The sequence below is a fragment of the Kogia breviceps genome, chromosome 12 (genome assembly GCF_026419965.1).
Source record: "Kogia breviceps isolate mKogBre1 chromosome 12, mKogBre1 haplotype 1, whole genome shotgun sequence".
Taxonomy (NCBI): Eukaryota; Metazoa; Chordata; class Mammalia; order Artiodactyla; family Physeteridae; genus Kogia; species Kogia breviceps.
The window spans coordinates 25,700,033-25,718,623 of NC_081321.1; the positions used below are offsets into that span (position 1 = coordinate 25,700,033).

The 18,591-nt window shown below is 39.0% G+C and overlaps 1 protein-coding gene and 1 pseudogene across 1 annotated transcript in view; one reads left to right on the forward strand and one right to left on the reverse strand.

Moving 5' to 3' along the window:
- Nucleotides 1-16,006, reverse strand: part of SYT10 (synaptotagmin 10) — a 73,517-nt gene extending 57,511 nt beyond the window's left edge. The window contains exon 1 of the mRNA XM_059080876.2: nucleotides 15,547-16,006. Within this exon, the coding sequence (XP_058936859.1) occupies nucleotides 15,547-15,697 (151 nt within the window). The 5' untranslated portion in view covers nucleotides 15,698-16,006. The remainder of the gene's footprint in view (nucleotides 1-15,546) is intronic.
- LOC131766499 (spindle and kinetochore-associated protein 2 pseudogene) lies at nucleotides 584-1,346 on the forward strand (annotated as a pseudogene).
- Nucleotides 16,007-18,591: the final 2,585 nt, after the last annotated feature.

Sequence of the window (18,591 nt, forward strand, 5' to 3'; positions counted from 1 at the left end):
TCTTTCATTCCTTTCTATTTTTTCTCCCTTTTTTTCTGAGCCGTGTGGATTAAAGGCTCTTGATACTCCAGCCAGGCGTCAGGGCTGTGTCTCTGAGGTGGGAGAACCAACTTCAGGACACTGGTCCACAAGAGACCTCCCAGCTCCACGTAATATCAAACGGCAAAAATCTCCCAGAGATCTCCATCTCAGCACCAAGACCCAGCTTCACTCAACGACGAGCAAGTTACACTGCTGGACACCCTATGCCCAACAACTAGCAAGAAAGGAACACAGCCCCATCATTAGCAGAGAGGCTGCCTAAAATCATAATAAGGCTACAGACACGCCAAAACACACCAACAGACGTGGACCTGCCCACCAGAAAGACAAGATCCAGCCTCATCCACCAAAACACAGGCACTAGTCCCCTCCACCAGGAAACCTACTCAACCCACTGAACCAACCTTAGCCACTGGGGACAGACACCAAAAACAACGGGAACTATGAACCTGCAGCCTGCAAAAAGGAGACCCCAAACGCAGTAAGATAAGCAAAATGAAAAGACAGAAAAACACACAGCAGATGAAGGAGCAAGGTAAAAACCCACCAGACCTAATAAATGAAGAGGAAATAGGCAGTCTACCTGAAAAAGAATTGAGAATAATGATAGTAAAGATTATCCAAAATCATGGAAATAGAATAGACAGGCGGTCTGAGGAATGTCAACTATTCAACATGGAGGCGGAGGTCGATAAGCTGGAACTGATGTTCCAGAAGGCTGACTCTGATCTGGATTACATTCAGTACAGGCTGGAATATGAAATCAAGACTAATTATCCTGATTCAGCAGGCAAGAAAAATCCTGTTACACTCTTAAAGGAATTGTCAGCAATAAAGTCTCGATATCAAACTTTGCATGCACGCTTTAAACCAATTGCTGTCGAGCATAAAGAGACTAAGAGCCGCATTTGTGCTACTTTCAATAAGACTATGACCTTGATACAAGAACTACAAAAGCAAACAGACCTGAAGCTGTTACCACTGACTGAAGAAGAGAAAACTGCGGCAGAGCAATTAAGAGCTCACATGTCAGACTTATGATGAAGAAATGGACTTGCAAAAGGGAACTCTAATGGGGAAGAGATCAATTCCAGAGAGATTTAGGAAGCTGTCTTGTTAGCACTTGATGACTGTGGTGGGGGGATGACAAAGGAGATTTGGCTTGGGTTACTGGATAGTGATGCCTTCCACAGAGAGGGGAATACAAGAAGAAGGGCAGATATTGTACTCATAATGTTCAGCCAAAGGGATGGAATGGAAATAAAGAGATTTTAAAATATATATGCATATACACTTAGTCTTGTAATTTCAGGCAAGTAAGTCTCAACACCATTTTGTATGGTTTTGTATAATCAGGATAACACAGATGTCCTGGCCTACTGTAAAAGAAAATTATGTACTATCAGTTAGTCAAATGTGAATGAACATGCTTTGGAAATTAAAGGATAGAAAAAAATTTGTATTATGTTATACATATGTATATAATTTTATTATTGAAAATTCTGATTGCCGATGTGGTCACATTATTGGTGAGACTGCTAATGTGTGACTTAACAGTCTCGCATAAAATCTAATTTAGTAATAAGCTGGCTTTTCTGTGACAGCCTTTTATTTTTGTCTTATTCCTTCTTCCTGCTAATGTTGAGCAGCATGAGCTCTGCTTTCAAACGCTGTTTTAGATTGTCCCTGTTATACTTCAATACTACCTTTGTTCTCCTCTGGTCTATATTACTGTAATTGTTCATTCTACTGTATATGAAAGCTAAGAAACTGAAATGAGAGGATCACTGGCAACCACTACTTGCCAGTTTGTTTTGTGTGTGCGTGCACACGTCAACTTCCCTATTTATTAAAAAAAGAAAAAAACTAATGGCAAGTAAATATGAAAGTAAATCATGGTATATCTATACAACAGAAGGTCAAGTTACCAGTAAATTATTACTGTTAATGTTCTGGGAAATGCTAAAGCTATGCTAAATAGGTAAGAGGAGAAGCAGATATTGTAGCTTTGTCATCAAGATTGGGCTTTGGACTCATACCGGATATGTAAACACAGGTGTTAAATTCTAGCTGTACAACCCTGAGCAAACCACTTGACTTGTGTGTGTCAGGATGGCTGGAAGCACAATAAGATGGTAACGTATTAGGGTTTGATATTTAGTAATCCTTCAGTAAATATTTCTATATGTCATAAAAACAAGGCATTGAAAGATTAGGAAAAGTGTATCAAATGTTAGTTTTACAGGGTATAGAATTATACTTTAATGTAATTTTAAAAGAATTTTTTTCTGTTATGTTATTAACAAACTTATAATAGCTGACAGGGTTGGAAGAGTAGTGTCAGTTAAAATTGTCTTGTCTCTTCTGAATATCTGGAGAAGAGACAGTAACCCTCCTGCCTTTTAAATTACAGATAAATAAGTCACACCTTAGTAACAGATATTATTTTTCTTCAGTACTCAGGCAATTAATATTGAGGAAGTTCCTGTCATGGTATGGCTCTGGGATATGATGGTGATGGTGGAATTGAAAAATGGTGGTATCATGAACAGGTCTTAACAAGTTACTGGTGTTAAAGGGTTTTGCTTTCAATCAGAAAAAATACTAGATTGTACTGTTTTTCCTCTGTGACTTCCTTCACAAGTTACCTTCTAAATGTTGGTTCTTCCCCTCATCCCTCTTAAAATTGCTCTTGTTTATATATTCATTTATTTCCCAAGGTTCATTTATTGCCCTTTTGGGGAATGATTCCCAAGTATAACTTATTTCACTAGACCTAGATCCAAATTTCCAATAAAAACCTCTACCTGAATATTCAAACTGAACATGTCCAGAATATTTAACTGATTTTCTTATTTTGTTAACAGCAACTATTCTGTTAGCTGGAATTAAAGTTTGGATCCCTTTATCCTCTTAGTTAATAAAATCTATAATACTATAATCTAAAAAAAAAAAAAAAATAGACAAAATGCAGGAAACATTTAACAAGGACCTAGCCTAGAAGAAATAAAGAGGAAGCAAGCAACGATGAGCAACACAATAAATGAAATTAAAAATACTCTAGATGGGATCAATAGCAGAATAACTGAGGCAGAAGAATGGATAAGTGACCTAGAAGATAAAATAGTGGAAATAACTACTGCTGAGCAGAATAAAGAAAAAAGAATGAAAAGAATTGAGAACATTCTCAGAGACCTCTGGTCTCTGGACATTCTCAGAGACCATTAAACGCACCAACATTCGAATTATAGGGGTTCCAGAAGAAGAAGAGAAAAAGAAAGGGACAGAGAAAATATTTGAATAGATTATAGTTGAAGAGTTTCCTAATATGGGAAAGGAAATAGTTAATCAACTCCAGGAAGCACAGAGAGCCCCATACGGGATAAATCCAAGGAGAAAAATGCCAAGACACATATTAATGAAACTATCAAAAATTAAATACAAAGAAAACATATTAAAAGCAGCAAGGGAAAAAGAACAAATAACACACAAGGGAATCCCCATAAGGTTAACATCTGATCTTTCAGCAGAAACTCTGCAAGCCAGAAGGGAGTAGCAGGACATATTTAAAGTGACGAAGGAGAAAAACCTACAACCAAGATTACTCTACCCAGGAAGGATGTCATTCAGATTTGATGGAGAAATTAAAACCTTTACAGACAAGCAAAAGGTGAGAGAGTTCAGCACTACCAAACCAGCTTTTCAGCACATGCTAAAGGAACTTCTCTAGGCAAGAAACACAAGAGAAGGAAAAGACCTACAAGAACAAACTCGAAACAATTACGTAAATGGTAATAGGAACATACATATCGATAATTACCTTAAATATAAATGGATTAAATGCTTCCACCAAAAGACACAGGCTGGCTGAGTGGATACAAAAACAAGACCCATATATATGCTGTATACAAGAGACCCACTTCAGACCTAGGCACACATACAGACTGAAAGTGAGGGGATGGAAAAAGATATTCCATAATGGAAATCAGAAGAAAGCTGGAGTAGCAATTTTCATATCAGAAAAAACAGACTTTAAAATAAAGACTATTACAAGAGACAAAGAAGGACACTACATAATGATCAAGGGATCGATCCATGAAGAAGATATAACAATTGTAAACATTTATGCACCCAACATAGGAGCATCTCAATACATAAGGCAAATAGTAACACAATCATAATAGGAGACTTTAACTCCCCACTTTCACCAATGGACAGATCATCCAAAATGAAAATAAATAAGGAAACACAAGTTTTAAATGATACATTAAACAAGATGGACTTAATTGATATTTATAGGACATTCCATCCAAAAACAACTGAATACATATTTTTCTCAAGTGCTCATGGAACATTCTCTAGGATAGACCATATCTTGGGCCACAAATCTAGCCCTGGTAAACTTAAGAAAATTGAAATTGTATCAAGTATCTTTTCTGACCACAACACTATGAGACTAGATATCAATTACAGGAAAAGATCTGTAAAAAATACAAACACATGGAGGCTAAACAATACACTACTTAATAACGAAGTGATCACTGAAGAAATCAAAGAGGAAATCAAAAAATACTTAGAAACAAATGACAATGGAGACACGATGACCCAAAACTTATGGGATGTAGCAAAAGCAGTTCTAAGAGGGAAGTTTATAGCAATACAGTCCTACCTTAAGAAACAGGAAACATCTCGAATAAACAACCTAAACTTGCACCTAAAGCAAGTAGAGAAAGAAGAACAAAAAAAAACCCGCCAAACTTAGCAGAAGGAAAGAAATCATAAAGATCTGATCAAAAATAAATGAAGGAAACGATAGCAAAGATCAATAAAACTAAAAGCTGATTCTTTGAGAAGATAAAAAATATTGACAGACCATTAGCCAGACTCATCAAGAAAAAAAGAGAGAAGACTCAAATCAGTAGAATTAGAAATGAAAAAGGAGAAGTAACAACGGACACTGAAGAAATACAAAAGATTATTAGAGATTACTACAAGCAACTGTATGCTAATAAAATGGATAACCTGGAAGATATGCACAAATTCTTAGAAATGCACAAGCTGCTGAGACTGAACCAGGAAGAAATAGAAAATATGAACAGATCAATCACAAGCACTGAAATTGAAACTGATTAAAAATCTTCCAACAAACAAAAGCCCAGGATCAGATGGCTTCACAGGTGAATTCTATCAAACATTTAGAGAAGAGTTAACACCTGTACTTCCAAAAGATCGCAGAGGGAGGAACACTCCCAAACTCATTCTATGAGGCCACCATCATGCTGATACCAAAACCAGACAAAGCTGTCACAAAGAAAGAAAACTACAGGCCAATATCACTGATGAACATAGATGCAAAAATCCTCAACATAATACTAGCAAAAGAATCGAACATCACATTAAAAAGATCATACACCATGACCAAGTCTGGTTTATTCCAGAAATGCAAGGATTCTTCAATATATGCAAATCAATCAATGTGATACACCATATCAACAAACTGAAGGAGAAAAACCATATGATCAACTCAATAGATGCAGAGAAAGCTTTTGACAATATTCAACACCCATTTATGATAAAAACCCTGCAGAGAGTAGGTATAGAGGGAACTTTCCTAAACATATTAAAGGCCATATATGACAAACCCAAAGCCAACATCATCCTCAATGGTGAAAAACTGAAACCATTTCCACTAAGATCAGGAACAAGACAAGGTTGCCCACTCTCACCACTTTTATTCAACATAGTTTTGGAAGTTCTAGCCACAGCAGTCAGAGAAGAAGAAGAAATAAAAGGAACCCAAATCAGAAAAGAAGAAATAAATTTGTCACTGTTTGCAAATGACATGATACTATACATACAGAATCCTAAAGATTCTACCAGAAAACTACTAGAGCTAATGAATTTGGTAAAGTAGCAGGATACAAAATTAATGCACAGAAATCTCTTGCATTCTTATACACTAATGATGAAAAATCTGAGAGTGAAATTAAGGAAACACTCCCATTTACCACTGCGACAAAAAGAATAAAACACCTAGGAATAAACCTACCTAAGGAGACAAAAGACGTTTACTCAACAAACTATAAGACACTGATGAAAGAAATTAAAGATGCTAAAAAAGACGTTTACTCAACAAACTACAAGACACTGATGAAAGAAATTAAAGTTGCTACAAATAGATGGAGAGATATGCCATGTTCTTGGATTGAAGAATCAACATTGTGAAAATGACTCTACTACCCAAAGCAATCTACAGATTAAATGCAATCCCTATCAAACTACCACTTGCATTTTTTACAGAACTAGAACAAAAAATTTCACAATTTGTATGGAAACACAAAAGACCCCGAATAGCCAAAGCAATCTTGAGAACGAAAAATGGAGCTGGAGGAATCAGGCTCCCTGACTTCAGACTATACTACAAAGCCACAGTAATCAAGACAGTATGGTACTGGCACAAGAACAGAAATATAGATCAATGGAACAGGATAGAAAGCCCAGAGATAAACCCACACACATATGGTCACCTTATCTTTGATAAAGGAGGCAAGAAAATAAAGTGGTGAAAAGACAGCCTCTTCAATAAGTGGTGCTGGGAAAACTGGACAGGTACATGTAAATGTATGAAATTAGAACACGCCCTAACACCATACACAAAAATAAACTCAAAACGGATTAAAGACCTAAATGTAAGGCCAGACACTATCAAACTCTCAGAGGAAAACATAGGCAGAACACTCTATGACATGAATCACAGCAAGATCCGTTTTGACCCACCTCCTAGAGAAATGGAAATAAAAACAAAAATAAACAAATGGGACCTAATGAAACTTAAAAGCTTTTGCACAGCAAAGAATACCATATACAAGACCAAAAGACAACCCTCAGAATGGGAGAAAATAGTTGCAAATGAAACAACTGACTAAGGATTAATCTCCAAAATTTACAAGCAACTCATGTAGCTCAAAAACAAAAAAACAAACAACCCAATCCAAAAATGGGCAGAAGACCTAAATAGAGATTTCTCCAAAGAAGATCTACAGATTACCAACAAACAAATGAAAGAATGCTCAACATCATTAATCATTAGAGAAATGCAAATCAAAACTACAATATGATATCATCTCACACCGGTCAGAATGGCCATCATCAAAACATCTAGAAACAATAAATGCTGGAAAGGGTGTGGAGAAAAGGGAACACTCTTGCACTGTTGGTGGGAATGTAAATTGATACAGCTGCTATGGAGAACAGAATGGAGGTTCCTTAAAAAACTACAAATAGAACTACCATATGACCCAGCAATCCCACTACTGGGCATATACCCTGAGAAAACCATAATTCAAAAAGAATCATGTACCATAATGTTCATTGCAGCTTTATTTACAATAGCCAGGACATGGAAGCAACCTAAGTGTCCATCAACAGATGAATGGATAAAGAAAATGTGGCACATATATATAATGGAATATTATTCAGCCATAAAAAGAAATGAAACTGAGTTATTTGTAGTGATGTGGATGGACCTGGAGTCTGTCATACAGAGTGAAGTAAGTCAGAAGGAGAAAAACAAATACCGTATGCTTACATATATATATGGAATCTAAGAAAAAAAAATGTCATGAAGAGACTAGGGGTAGGACGGGAATAAAACAAAGACCTACTAGAACATGGACTTGACGATATGGGGAGGGGGAAGCGTAAGCTGTGACGAAGTGCGAGAGTGGCATGGACATATATACACTACCAAACATAGGGTGTATAGCTAGTGGGAAGCAGCCGTATGGCACAGGGAGATCAGCTAGGTGGTTTGTGACCACCTAGACGGGTGGGATAGGGAGGGTGGGAGGGAGGGAGACACAAGAGGGAAGAGATATGGGAACATATGTATACGTATAACTGATTCACTTTGTTGTAAGGCAGAAACTAACACACCATTGGAAAGTAATTATACTCCAATAAAGATGTTAAAAAAAAAAAAAAGAAAACATGGCCCTTTAGATAAGGTGATGAAAGCAACCTTTAGGAAAAAAAATTAAAAAGTCATGTACCACAATGTTAATTGCAGCTCTATTTACTATAGCCAGGACATGGAAGCAACCTAAGTATCCATCAACAGATGAATGGATAAAGTAGATGTGGCACATATATACAATGGAATTTAACTCAGTCATAAAAAGAAATGAAATTGAGTTATTTGTAGTGAGGTGGATGAACCTAGCGACTGTCATACAGAATGAAATAAGTCAGAAAGAGAAAAATAAATACTGTATGCTAACACATATATATGGAATCTAAAAAAAAAATAAAACAGGTTCTGAAGAACCTAGGGAAAGGGCATGAATAAAGACGCAGACGTAGAGAATGGACTTGAGGATACGGGGATGGGGAAGGGTAAGCTGTGATGAAGTGAGAGAGTGGCATGGACGTATATAAAGTAACACATCTTAAATAGATAGTGGGAAGCAGCCCTATAGCACAGGGAGATCAGCTTGGTGCTTTGTGACCACATAGAGGGGTGCGATAACAAGTGTGGGAGGGAGACGCAAGAGGGAGGAGATATGGGGATACATGTATATGTATAGCTGATTCACTTTGTTATAAAGCAGAAACTAACACACCATTGTAAAGCAATTATACTCCAATAGAGATGTTAAAAAAAAGAAAAAGAAAAGGAGGATGGTTCTGGAATCAGGTAAGTTTATAGGTATAGGCAGAAAGACAAGGGAATTCTTATTTGTAAGTACAATTTTCTCTGCAAAATAGGAGTCAGGGTCAACTGCCTGTTATTTTGGGATACTGGGCAATAATTTGGAATATTTAAACAGTGCAGAAAATCTGATATATGAACTTTAGAGAACAGGAGAAAATTGAATAGGAAAACAAAGGATGTCTGGTCAGAATTGAGGGTTCTTTTGAAATTGGAGACTAAGAGTGATACTCGTCTGCCTGGTTTTAAAACCTCCTTAATATTCAGTTTCTTTGGTGTAGGAATAGAGAAGCAGATGCATTTACCCATGAATGAGCACCCCCTACCCTCCCAGGAGAACTTGATAAACCTCAAAGGAGAAAATGATTGCGATGATGAAATGATGTATCGTAAGTATGATGCAATATTTGTTGACAGGTAATTCACACAGAGGTAGAAAACTGATTGGAGTTTCCAAATGAGAAAGATAAAAGCATAGGAGCTCTTCGTTGGGGCTCAGAATATTTGAATTTATAATTCTAAAATAGTACTCTTTAACATAATGACTAGTGTTTGAGCATGATCATAAAAGAAATGAGGTAAGGTGGAGAGGAGGAGAAGATCACTGGAGCAAAGGGGCCAACCATTCTGAGTCCAGGGTGATGAATATGAATGGTTTCCCTTCTCCACACAGACTTTGAAATTGCCCATTTTAATGAGCAAGCTTGATGAGTAGGATCTCTTTAGCTCAAAATTTTAATGTCTCTGGATAATTAAAAAGAATCCATTATATGCCATTCATCAAATTATATCTTGGTAAGAATTAGAGTAAATAAAATTTCAAAAATTAGATTAGACTCAAAGATAATCAGGTTTAAAATTGCTCGAACTCTGATTTGACTACATATGCACAACTATTGCTTCCACTGGTATGTATCTACTTATCTGTCTGTCTGTCTGGTTGGCTGACTCTATAAAGATCTTACTCTTATCATGTCTTAATATCTCAAAATAAAGTGACACTGTTCTGAAAAAAACAGGAAAGACCACTCTCATCAGAAAACAGAATAAGCCAAAAAATGCTAATTCCTCAGAATCTTTTAGTAAAACAGAACTTTGCTAAGTCTAACATTTGCATGGTCTTAATTACTATGGACTGTAAATACTGTTAGGTCTAATTACCTATTAACCATGCAGATGGCTATGATGCAGAAAAGCATAGGCCAATTTGTATGCTCTCAATTCCAATTACTACTGCCTTAGTTGAAAATTTTATGTGTCTTTCTGCATCATTTTTTTTAATTTTAAAATTCTAGTTTTTTAATTTCTCAAAATGTACAAAGAAGTAATTTCTCAATTAATCAGAAATTATAATTTCTTATATATTCCAAGTCTTTTGTTTCTTTGGTTGTCCTCATTGTTGCCTTATGACAGACCAGGTTTATGGCAACATTCTGCAGAGACCAAGAGGTAATAAAACTCAAACCAGCAACTCTTATTCAGAGAAAGCTGAGGAAAGCTGCCTCTAAAATGAAATTTGGAATTATCTTTGGAGTTAACTTATTTATACTCTTCATATGGTGTTATTATTATAATGGGGCATAATTCTGATTTCTACAATAAGGGACCAAATAAATAGTGACTTAAACAAGATAGAAGTTTATTTCTCTCTCATTTAATTAATTGGCTCAGCATAAGAAAGCAGGGCAAATACATCAGCTTCAGGTGTTTGGAATCCTGGTTTCTTCCATATTTTTGCTTTTCTATTCAAAGGTTTTTGCTTTCTCCTTAAAGTCCAAGATGACAAGCTTAATGTCTACGTTCCAGGCAGCTGGATGAAGAATAACAAGCTTGTTACAATTGCTAATAGCCATTAGGTAAGTGTGTCATAGTTTTCTCTGTGTATGTGCTAAAGCAAATATATCAGCATCAGAAGTTGCAGAATGAGTCTAAATTGGCTTGGAAGAAAATACTGGAGAAAATAGCAAAGCAGACCCATAACCCTCATAAGCCAAACTTTTGTTGGGTCAGATGAGTTTGGCAACATTGCCAACATTGGACAGAACTGTACAGCTAGCTTTGGAGCACAGCAACACTAGATTTTATATCTCTTATGAATTCCTGCAAGGAAAAAAAAATGCATCATTACTAGTCTTGACAACATTCTTGATGGCAAAGAGTCCAATAATGAGTGGATAAACAAAGGTATCACCAATTCTCAATCAAAAAGCCATTCAGAAGAATCAGACTCAAAACTTTAATTTTTAAATTATTTTAACCTATTTGTCTTTTATGCTTTCCTTTTTATACTTGTACAATATATTAAAAATTTATGTCTTTTAGAAGTTTTTAGAAGTTTTCCCATAAGTATAAGATAAAAATTCTATGTGATAAGAAAGCATAATTTAATTTGCATCCTTCTTTTTCCTTCATCCAGCTGCCCAAATATCATATTAAATTAGCCAAATTTATTTTTTAATCTTTACATATATTCATAATTGAGTAAATGATTTATAACCTGTGATTGTATATTAATTGTATATATTAATTCTACATTTACATTAACTTGAGGAACTGTGCACAACATTTAATTAATGGTACGAGTACCATTCTTATTGGTCAAGTAACTTCAGTGAAAGTGTTTGCCATATAAATACCTACTTGCTCCCACATCTAAGAAATTGAAGAACACACATATGAATTTAGAATAATTTTTTTAAATGTTTATTTTAGAATTTTTAGTACTAAAAGTGTAAAAATGCAAATTTATAACATTAATGAATTAAATGTTTAAAATATTTAATATGGTTAGGTCTATACAGTTGTGATGTGACCATGATCTTAAGTGGGTTTGATTAGCTGCATTTATGAGGTCTGCTTTTCAAGCAACAAAGTTTCCTAAAACCTCATAGGGATTTGGATATGGAGAAGCAATTAAAGACTGACCAGAAATGAACTCAAATGCAGTTCAAAAACTCTTATATATATTCAATCACAGTATGTATGAAAAATCACATTTAAGGCCAATATATTGTTTTGTATTTTCCCTAAGCATGATAGCATTAAGTCCTATTATATCAATAAATTAATGAATTTAGTGGGTGATCTATCTATTTAGGGGGACAGGGAGAATCAGTGGCAAAAAGACTGCAAAAATCTGATTTTCTAAAAAAAATAGCACATGATGAACTTTCCAGTGTACTAGTAATGTTGGCGTCAATAATGTCTCTAAAAAAACTATTCCAGGGCTTCCCTGGTGGCGCAGTGGTTGAGAGTCCGCCTGCCGATGCAGGGGACACAGGTTCATGCCCCGGTCCGGGAAGGTCCCACATGCCGCTGATCGGCTGGGCCCGTGAGCCATGGCCGCTGAGCCTGCGCGTCCGGAGCCTGTGCTCCGCAACGGGAGAGGCCACAACAGTGAGAGGCCCGCGTACCGAAAAAAAAAAAAAAAAAAAACCACTATTCCAAAAGAATAGATTAACTAGTGTTGCCATCTGCAGTTAAGTTTTTGTAAAGTTTACTAAAATACAGGATCTGTCAACTTAATTGCTTGATCCTCAAGTCAATAACAGTGCTACTGCTTCTGCTACTGCTGTAGTAGTAAATGGTAAAGAGAATGGTGAAACTGCTCCTTACTGGCATTAAAAAAAACAGTAGGAGAATATCTTATTTATATATATATGATTCATGACTTCCTTAAGGCAGAAAAACTTTAGGATTATAGTCAACCCTCCGTATCCATGTTCCGTATCCATGGGATCAACCAAACACAGGTTGAAAATATTAAAAAAAAAAAAAAAATTCCAGGAAGTTCAAAAAAACAAAACTTGAATTTGTTACACAGGCTACTATTTACATTACATTTACATTGTATTTACAACTATTTACATAATCATTTACATTGATTTAGGTATTTAAAGTAATCTAGAGATGATGTAAAGTATATGGGAGGAAGCGCTGTAGGTTACATACAAATACTACATCATTTTATATAAGGAACTTGAGCATCACAAATTTTGTTATCTGTGGGGGCTCCTAGAACAAATCCCCCATGGAGACCAAAGGAGGACTATACCTGAACTTCTCTGCCTCTACACCTACTTATATGAAGGAATCTAAAAATATACACAATCTGGAAGCTTGCAATTGTCACTGCAACCTTGGAATAACTGACACCATCTGGGCAGTGCTGAAAGTAAAAAACCACTGTGCTATTCAATGTCCATGTCCTCCTACCAATAATGTGTCTCATTAAACAAACAGTGAGTAGAAGGATCGCCTACTGGAAGTGTGTTTACGTAGGGATCTTTAATAAAGGACACAAGTACATAAGTTATAAGAAAATTTACTTTAAAGAACAAAGTGAAGCTGAGTGGCTAATTAATATAATTAGAGATTTGGTAAATAATCTTTGATCCGTTTCATAGATATATATTGGTATTGGGAGTTTATTTGCAGATTAAAGTATTGTACTTCTAATTGTTGCATAGATTTACAAATGGAAAATGTAAAGCAGTCTTGTGCATCTTTATATCTCATACACAACCTAGTAGGATGTCTTTTCTAGTGACAGCCATTCAATAAATATTCATATATTAAAGTGAATACCCCATTTGAATAGTATATATATTTCCCCTAAGGGCAGAAAAATATCCATGTAATTGTTTTAGACTATGTTTTGTCCACTTTTTGTTCCCAAGGGAAAGTCTAAAAGGAATTAGGATTACAACTACTTCTTGTAGTGCTTAGGACGAGCTCAGAACCCTTTCTACAATTCATTTACTGTGGTTTACCTTAAGCTGATAATTGTGTATTTATAAAGATTTAAGAGCTAGTGTTTGTTTTCCAACCTTCAAATTTTCCTCATTATCAATCAATTTGAGACCCAGGAAACCACTATTTGGTGTATGATCACAAGGAGTGGTGGTGGGGTGGTGGTGGAAATCAGTAGTTTTATCCACAGTATCAACTGTTAAATGATGAAAGTACAGGTCTTTAAACTTAAATACTCTCTTTCACTTCACCTCCTTCTCTTAGTCTTATCTTTAGCAAGTGTATCATCAAAGACATTTCAGGGCAACTTAACCAATCACCACACAGGCTTTTAAGTTCACTCTATTTTGAGTGTTTATCTCTTGCTTAGATACCATACACAAGACAAGCATATACACAATGTTCACCCAGTGCCTTCCACTAGTAGTTGAGTTTCATACATTCCTAGAAATTTAACACCTGATGAACAAATGGAAAAGACTCTGCTGTGTTTATAAAAATTCACAAAATGTCTACGTTTCCAGAATATGTACAGAAGCAATTATGTATCATTCCGCTCCAGGGCCCAAAGAGCAACATCTCAGGTTCTGCCAAGTGCATACAGAAGCCTCTCATGGTTCCTATTGCCAAGATCAGAGAATTTTAAGAGTGCAAATATTCCACTTAAATAATGGTATGCAAAGACTAAACCACATCTCTCCTCCACCTCCATCCCCTCTCCCTTTGTCTTTGGTGGCAGTGGATGAGGGGATCACTAACTGCGCCCTCTTTGCCTCCTCCCCAGCACAGACTTATCCACCCTCTCGTTCCACACTGAGCTACGGTCCAGCCCTTACCTGCTGCCTTGGCTACCCTCAACCCACAAAGCCCCGCCAGGTAACTAAAATGACGGGAAAGTAAGGGGAAAGAAACAAGACCCTACAGAAGGAATGATAACCTTCCAGCCCGAGAACGAAAATCCCCAACCAGTGTTCGTCTCCCAAAGCAACAAGTGACATTCTCACAAGGGACTCTTACAAACACGCGGCCAGCAACTCCCGGAATCCATCTCGCCCGCGTCAACAGCACAACAGGCTGCACATAGCGCAGGCGGTAAAAAAACCCTTTCCCCCAGGCATGACCAAAACAGTGGCTCTGATACGCTCCCCACCCCCCTTTGAGAAAAATCTGTCACCTGAGACTTCTTTCCACCTCCAGATTTCTGAAGGTCGATGTGTTTCCTCCAACCCACCCCGTTTTTTCCCCCCAAGTTTCTTGAAGGGGCAGAGGGTGCCTGTGTTGGGGGGGTGTAGGAGCACGTGTGTAGAAAGGATTTATAACCCTTTGCCTCTGTTCCCCGTAAATCTGTATGTGCGCTGAGCCTTACCTGTCGCGTCAAAACATGGGATCCATAATCCCTGCTGTTGGGCCAACGTTGTCATGAAGCCCTATAAAGTCATATGTATTAAAGGGCTTTGCACACGGTCAAGTGCTAGACAGCTTGCGGCCGCGGGTTATCCCTACGGGGATCCTTTCTGCTCTCGGAGGCCAAGGCGGCCCCATTTCCAACGCGGTTCTTTGCGTCCACGCCCGGATTCTAACGCCCGGCCCCTTCCCCAAGCCGCGACCCACCACCCGTGGGACAAGCTAGGGCAGCCAGGGTCCGGGTGGCGAATGGCCCCCGCGGGCAGCGCTCGGCTAATGGTCGGACGCCGCCACTCGCGCTCGTCCCTCCAGTCCGGGAGGGAGATCGGAGGCGTGCGAGAGCTCGGAGAGAGGGGGTGCAGGCGCCTGCGAGCCGGAGACGGAGCCGGCGGGTCCGGAGTGGACCGGAGAAGTGGAAGAAACCGGGCAGACGGAGGCGAGGAGACAAAACCCGAACAGTGCGCGCTGGAAGTCGCCAGGAGCTGCCCAGAAGGAGTGAGCGAGGTATGATCGGAAAGCGCGGCGTCCCAAAGGTGCGCCGGCGCCGCACCGAGGGCTCAGGACCCGGGAGCTTAGAGCCGAGAGGACGCGGGTCCCAGACGACTGGGAGGTCGCGAGCGGAGCCCTCCCCCAATTACCTGTGCTGTTTCCGCCCCGGCTGCCCCTGTCCGGGGGGAAGATGCTCGAGCATTTCTCCCACTCCACCTGGCCCGCGAAGCACAGCTCGGTGACGATATGCAGCGCCTTCTGGCACAGGCTGCTCACTCCGTCCTCCTTTTGGAAACTCATCGTTTGGCCTTGTTTCCCCCCCGTTAGCCGTCCTTTCCCCTTCCCGTTACCTCTGCGCTGGCCCCTCTAGCGCCCTAAACCATAACCGGCCCTCGAGGGCTTGGGCCGGAGAGCGCGCAGCTAAAAGGCGGCAATTTAGGAGCCCCAAGTTGGCCCCATGGCGGGAGCGGAGGGCTCGGGGGAAGGGGGAGAGGCTGGGGCGGTAACCCGGGCGAGGCGGAGGCGGCAGCGGCGGCTGCGAGGTTTTTGCCAACTCTCACGCGGCGCGAAGCAGCCCAAGCGAGCTGGCGAGAGACCCGGCGTGGAGTGCGGAGGGGAGGGGGCGGGGGACGTAAATAAACTACAGCCCTCGACTGCTGCAGCGCTTGTGTTTCTGGCGGGTGCCTGACGGGGGCGCGTCCAATCGCAGCCTGGCGCAGGCCCGGTGACCCCCAACGGAGCGCGCCGTCCCCCTTCTTTAGTCCCCGGGGGAAGGGGGAGACCATGGGGGAGGGGCGGCCCGGCTCCCCTGCTGGGTCGTCCTGCTGAGGCAGGGGGTGCTCTTCTGGGGGCACAGGAGGGCGAAAGGTCTTGGTTTTCTCTGTACCTTTTCCATCCTCCGTACCCCAATCCCCTCTTCCCTCCAACGTGACTACGGATGTGTTCTATCCGTGATGGTTCTACTTTTCCGAAAAGTCATTCCAACTGAAAACAAACTGAAAAAGTTAAATTGAAAAATCGAGTAGATGAGTAATAAAACTAGATGTCTATAGAAAGAAGACATCCCAGGAAAGCATTTTAAAAATGATTTCTAACTATGATTGTTTAGAGACAGAATAGTCAACCCAAGAGGTCTTTTTATTACTAGTAGTGAAATTCACCATGAGGTACATTTACTGATTACCCAGTTCAGTTTTTCTTTATGCATAAACAAACTGAATAGTCAAACTTTAATTTATTGCCTTTTTGATTTTTTCTTTATTAAACTTAAGAGATTCCAAAACAATATATGTTATTTGTATTCATATTCAGTTAGGATTCTGTCCACTAATCTGGAATTGCCAATTGAGACTGCATAACTTGAACCCGTTTATCACCCTTTCAAGTGACAGTTGTTAAAGGGGAGGAGGGTTAATTTCAACTCTGTCACACACACTACTGCTTAACCTGAGGAAATTGTTTTCGGGTGTTTATCTCAGTCAAGGAGATGACTGAGGGGCTTGGACTCATAATTCTCTAATGCAAATGAGTGATGGAGCTAAAGCTAAAGCTTTAGCTTTAGCTAAAGTGTGATGGAGTGTGATGGAGCTCCATCACTAAAGAGTGATGGAGCTAAAGCTACAAAATAATGTTAATAAACATGTGCCACAAGTTTACAGGAAATGCATTTACATTACTTTTAAATTGTTTTCAGGCAGAGTTTGATCCCATATTATAACCTGAAGATTGATTTAACCTTTGTTAGGTAAGGATTCTTTACTTTAGAAGTGGAATCTCCTGAATTTGTTCTTGTTGAGGAGGAAGAAATTTCCCCCTACCCATCTTGATTCTTCAGACTGGTCTAAGAATTAAATTGATTTGAAGCAAATCGACAGGAGAAAAAAAAAATATATAGCATGTATACAGTGGGAGAGACTCAGGGAAAATGAGTAACTCACCGAAATGGCTGCAGCCCTCACCTTAAAAAGCCCTCTTCAGCTAAAGTCAGAAAAGGGTGTTGGGGGTAGTGGTTTGGTGCCTCGAAGGGGAGGAAGGCAATTCACATGGAGATGGGAAAGCAAATGCTTGGTAAACAAATGTGTGGCCATATGGAGACAAGAGAAATTTTAACAAACAGACCTTGCTAGGTTTCTCCCAGTCTACATATCTAGTTCATACAATAGTTACCTATGAAGATAGCTCCCTTCCTGGACAGCTCTATCTACATTTTTTTAGGCAGCTAGGAGGAAGGTTGAAGTTTCTTCCAGAGTCTTTTTGGTACTGTTGTCTTCAGCTCAAAATAATCTACATGCCAAAGAGACATTTTGGGGCAGCAGGTTTTGCTCCTGTAGAATAGGTTGTTTCATTTTTAACTGTTTGACAGTTCGTGATAAATTATTTCCTCTGTAAGAACACTGGTAAAGCTTACTATAAATATTCAGCATAACATCCCAGTAGGGAGCATTTATTAGTTGAATCATTTTGACCTGCTTCATAGAACAATTGGTATAACTAGGACTATTTTTATCATGAATTAAGAGAAAGTAAAATCTGCAGGCTTCATTTGCTTTTTTTTTTTTAAATGCACATCGATTTGGGGTTTTTTTAGATCAGATTGACTAAAGAAATAATTTCACTGTCATTTTAAAAAATCTTGAATATCCACTATGTTTCAAGATGTTACTGAACATGGGCTCCTGTGCCCATGTTACAGAAAGTCAAACTCTGACAGTGGGTGTTTGCAGCAAAGTAAGGATTTATTTGCAGGGCACCAAGCAAGAAGAACAGGCAGCTTATGTTCAAATGGCTTTCAGGCAAGGGTTTTTAAAGACAGTGTTAGGAAAGAAGGTCATAGGTTGTGTGATCAGCTTGTGGACATTCTTCTGATTGGTTGGTGGTGAGGTAATAGGGTGATGTTTTGGAAACCTCAACCTTCTGGTTCCAACCGGTCTGGGGCCTACATGCTTGTGGTCAGCATGTAGTCACCATCCTCCACCTAGGTGGGGGGGTCTTAGTTTCTACAGAATAACTCAAAGATACACATCAGGTTGTATATCTGTCTTCAGGAGGAACTAGCAGTCCTGTGACTCTATTGTCCTAATCATTACCTGCTTAAGCCTTCTCTTTGGAACTCAGTGAAGACCTTGAAGACTAATGCCTTTTTTTTCTACAATCAAGAAATGGGGGGCAGAGAGGAGATTCTGTACTCAGGAAGG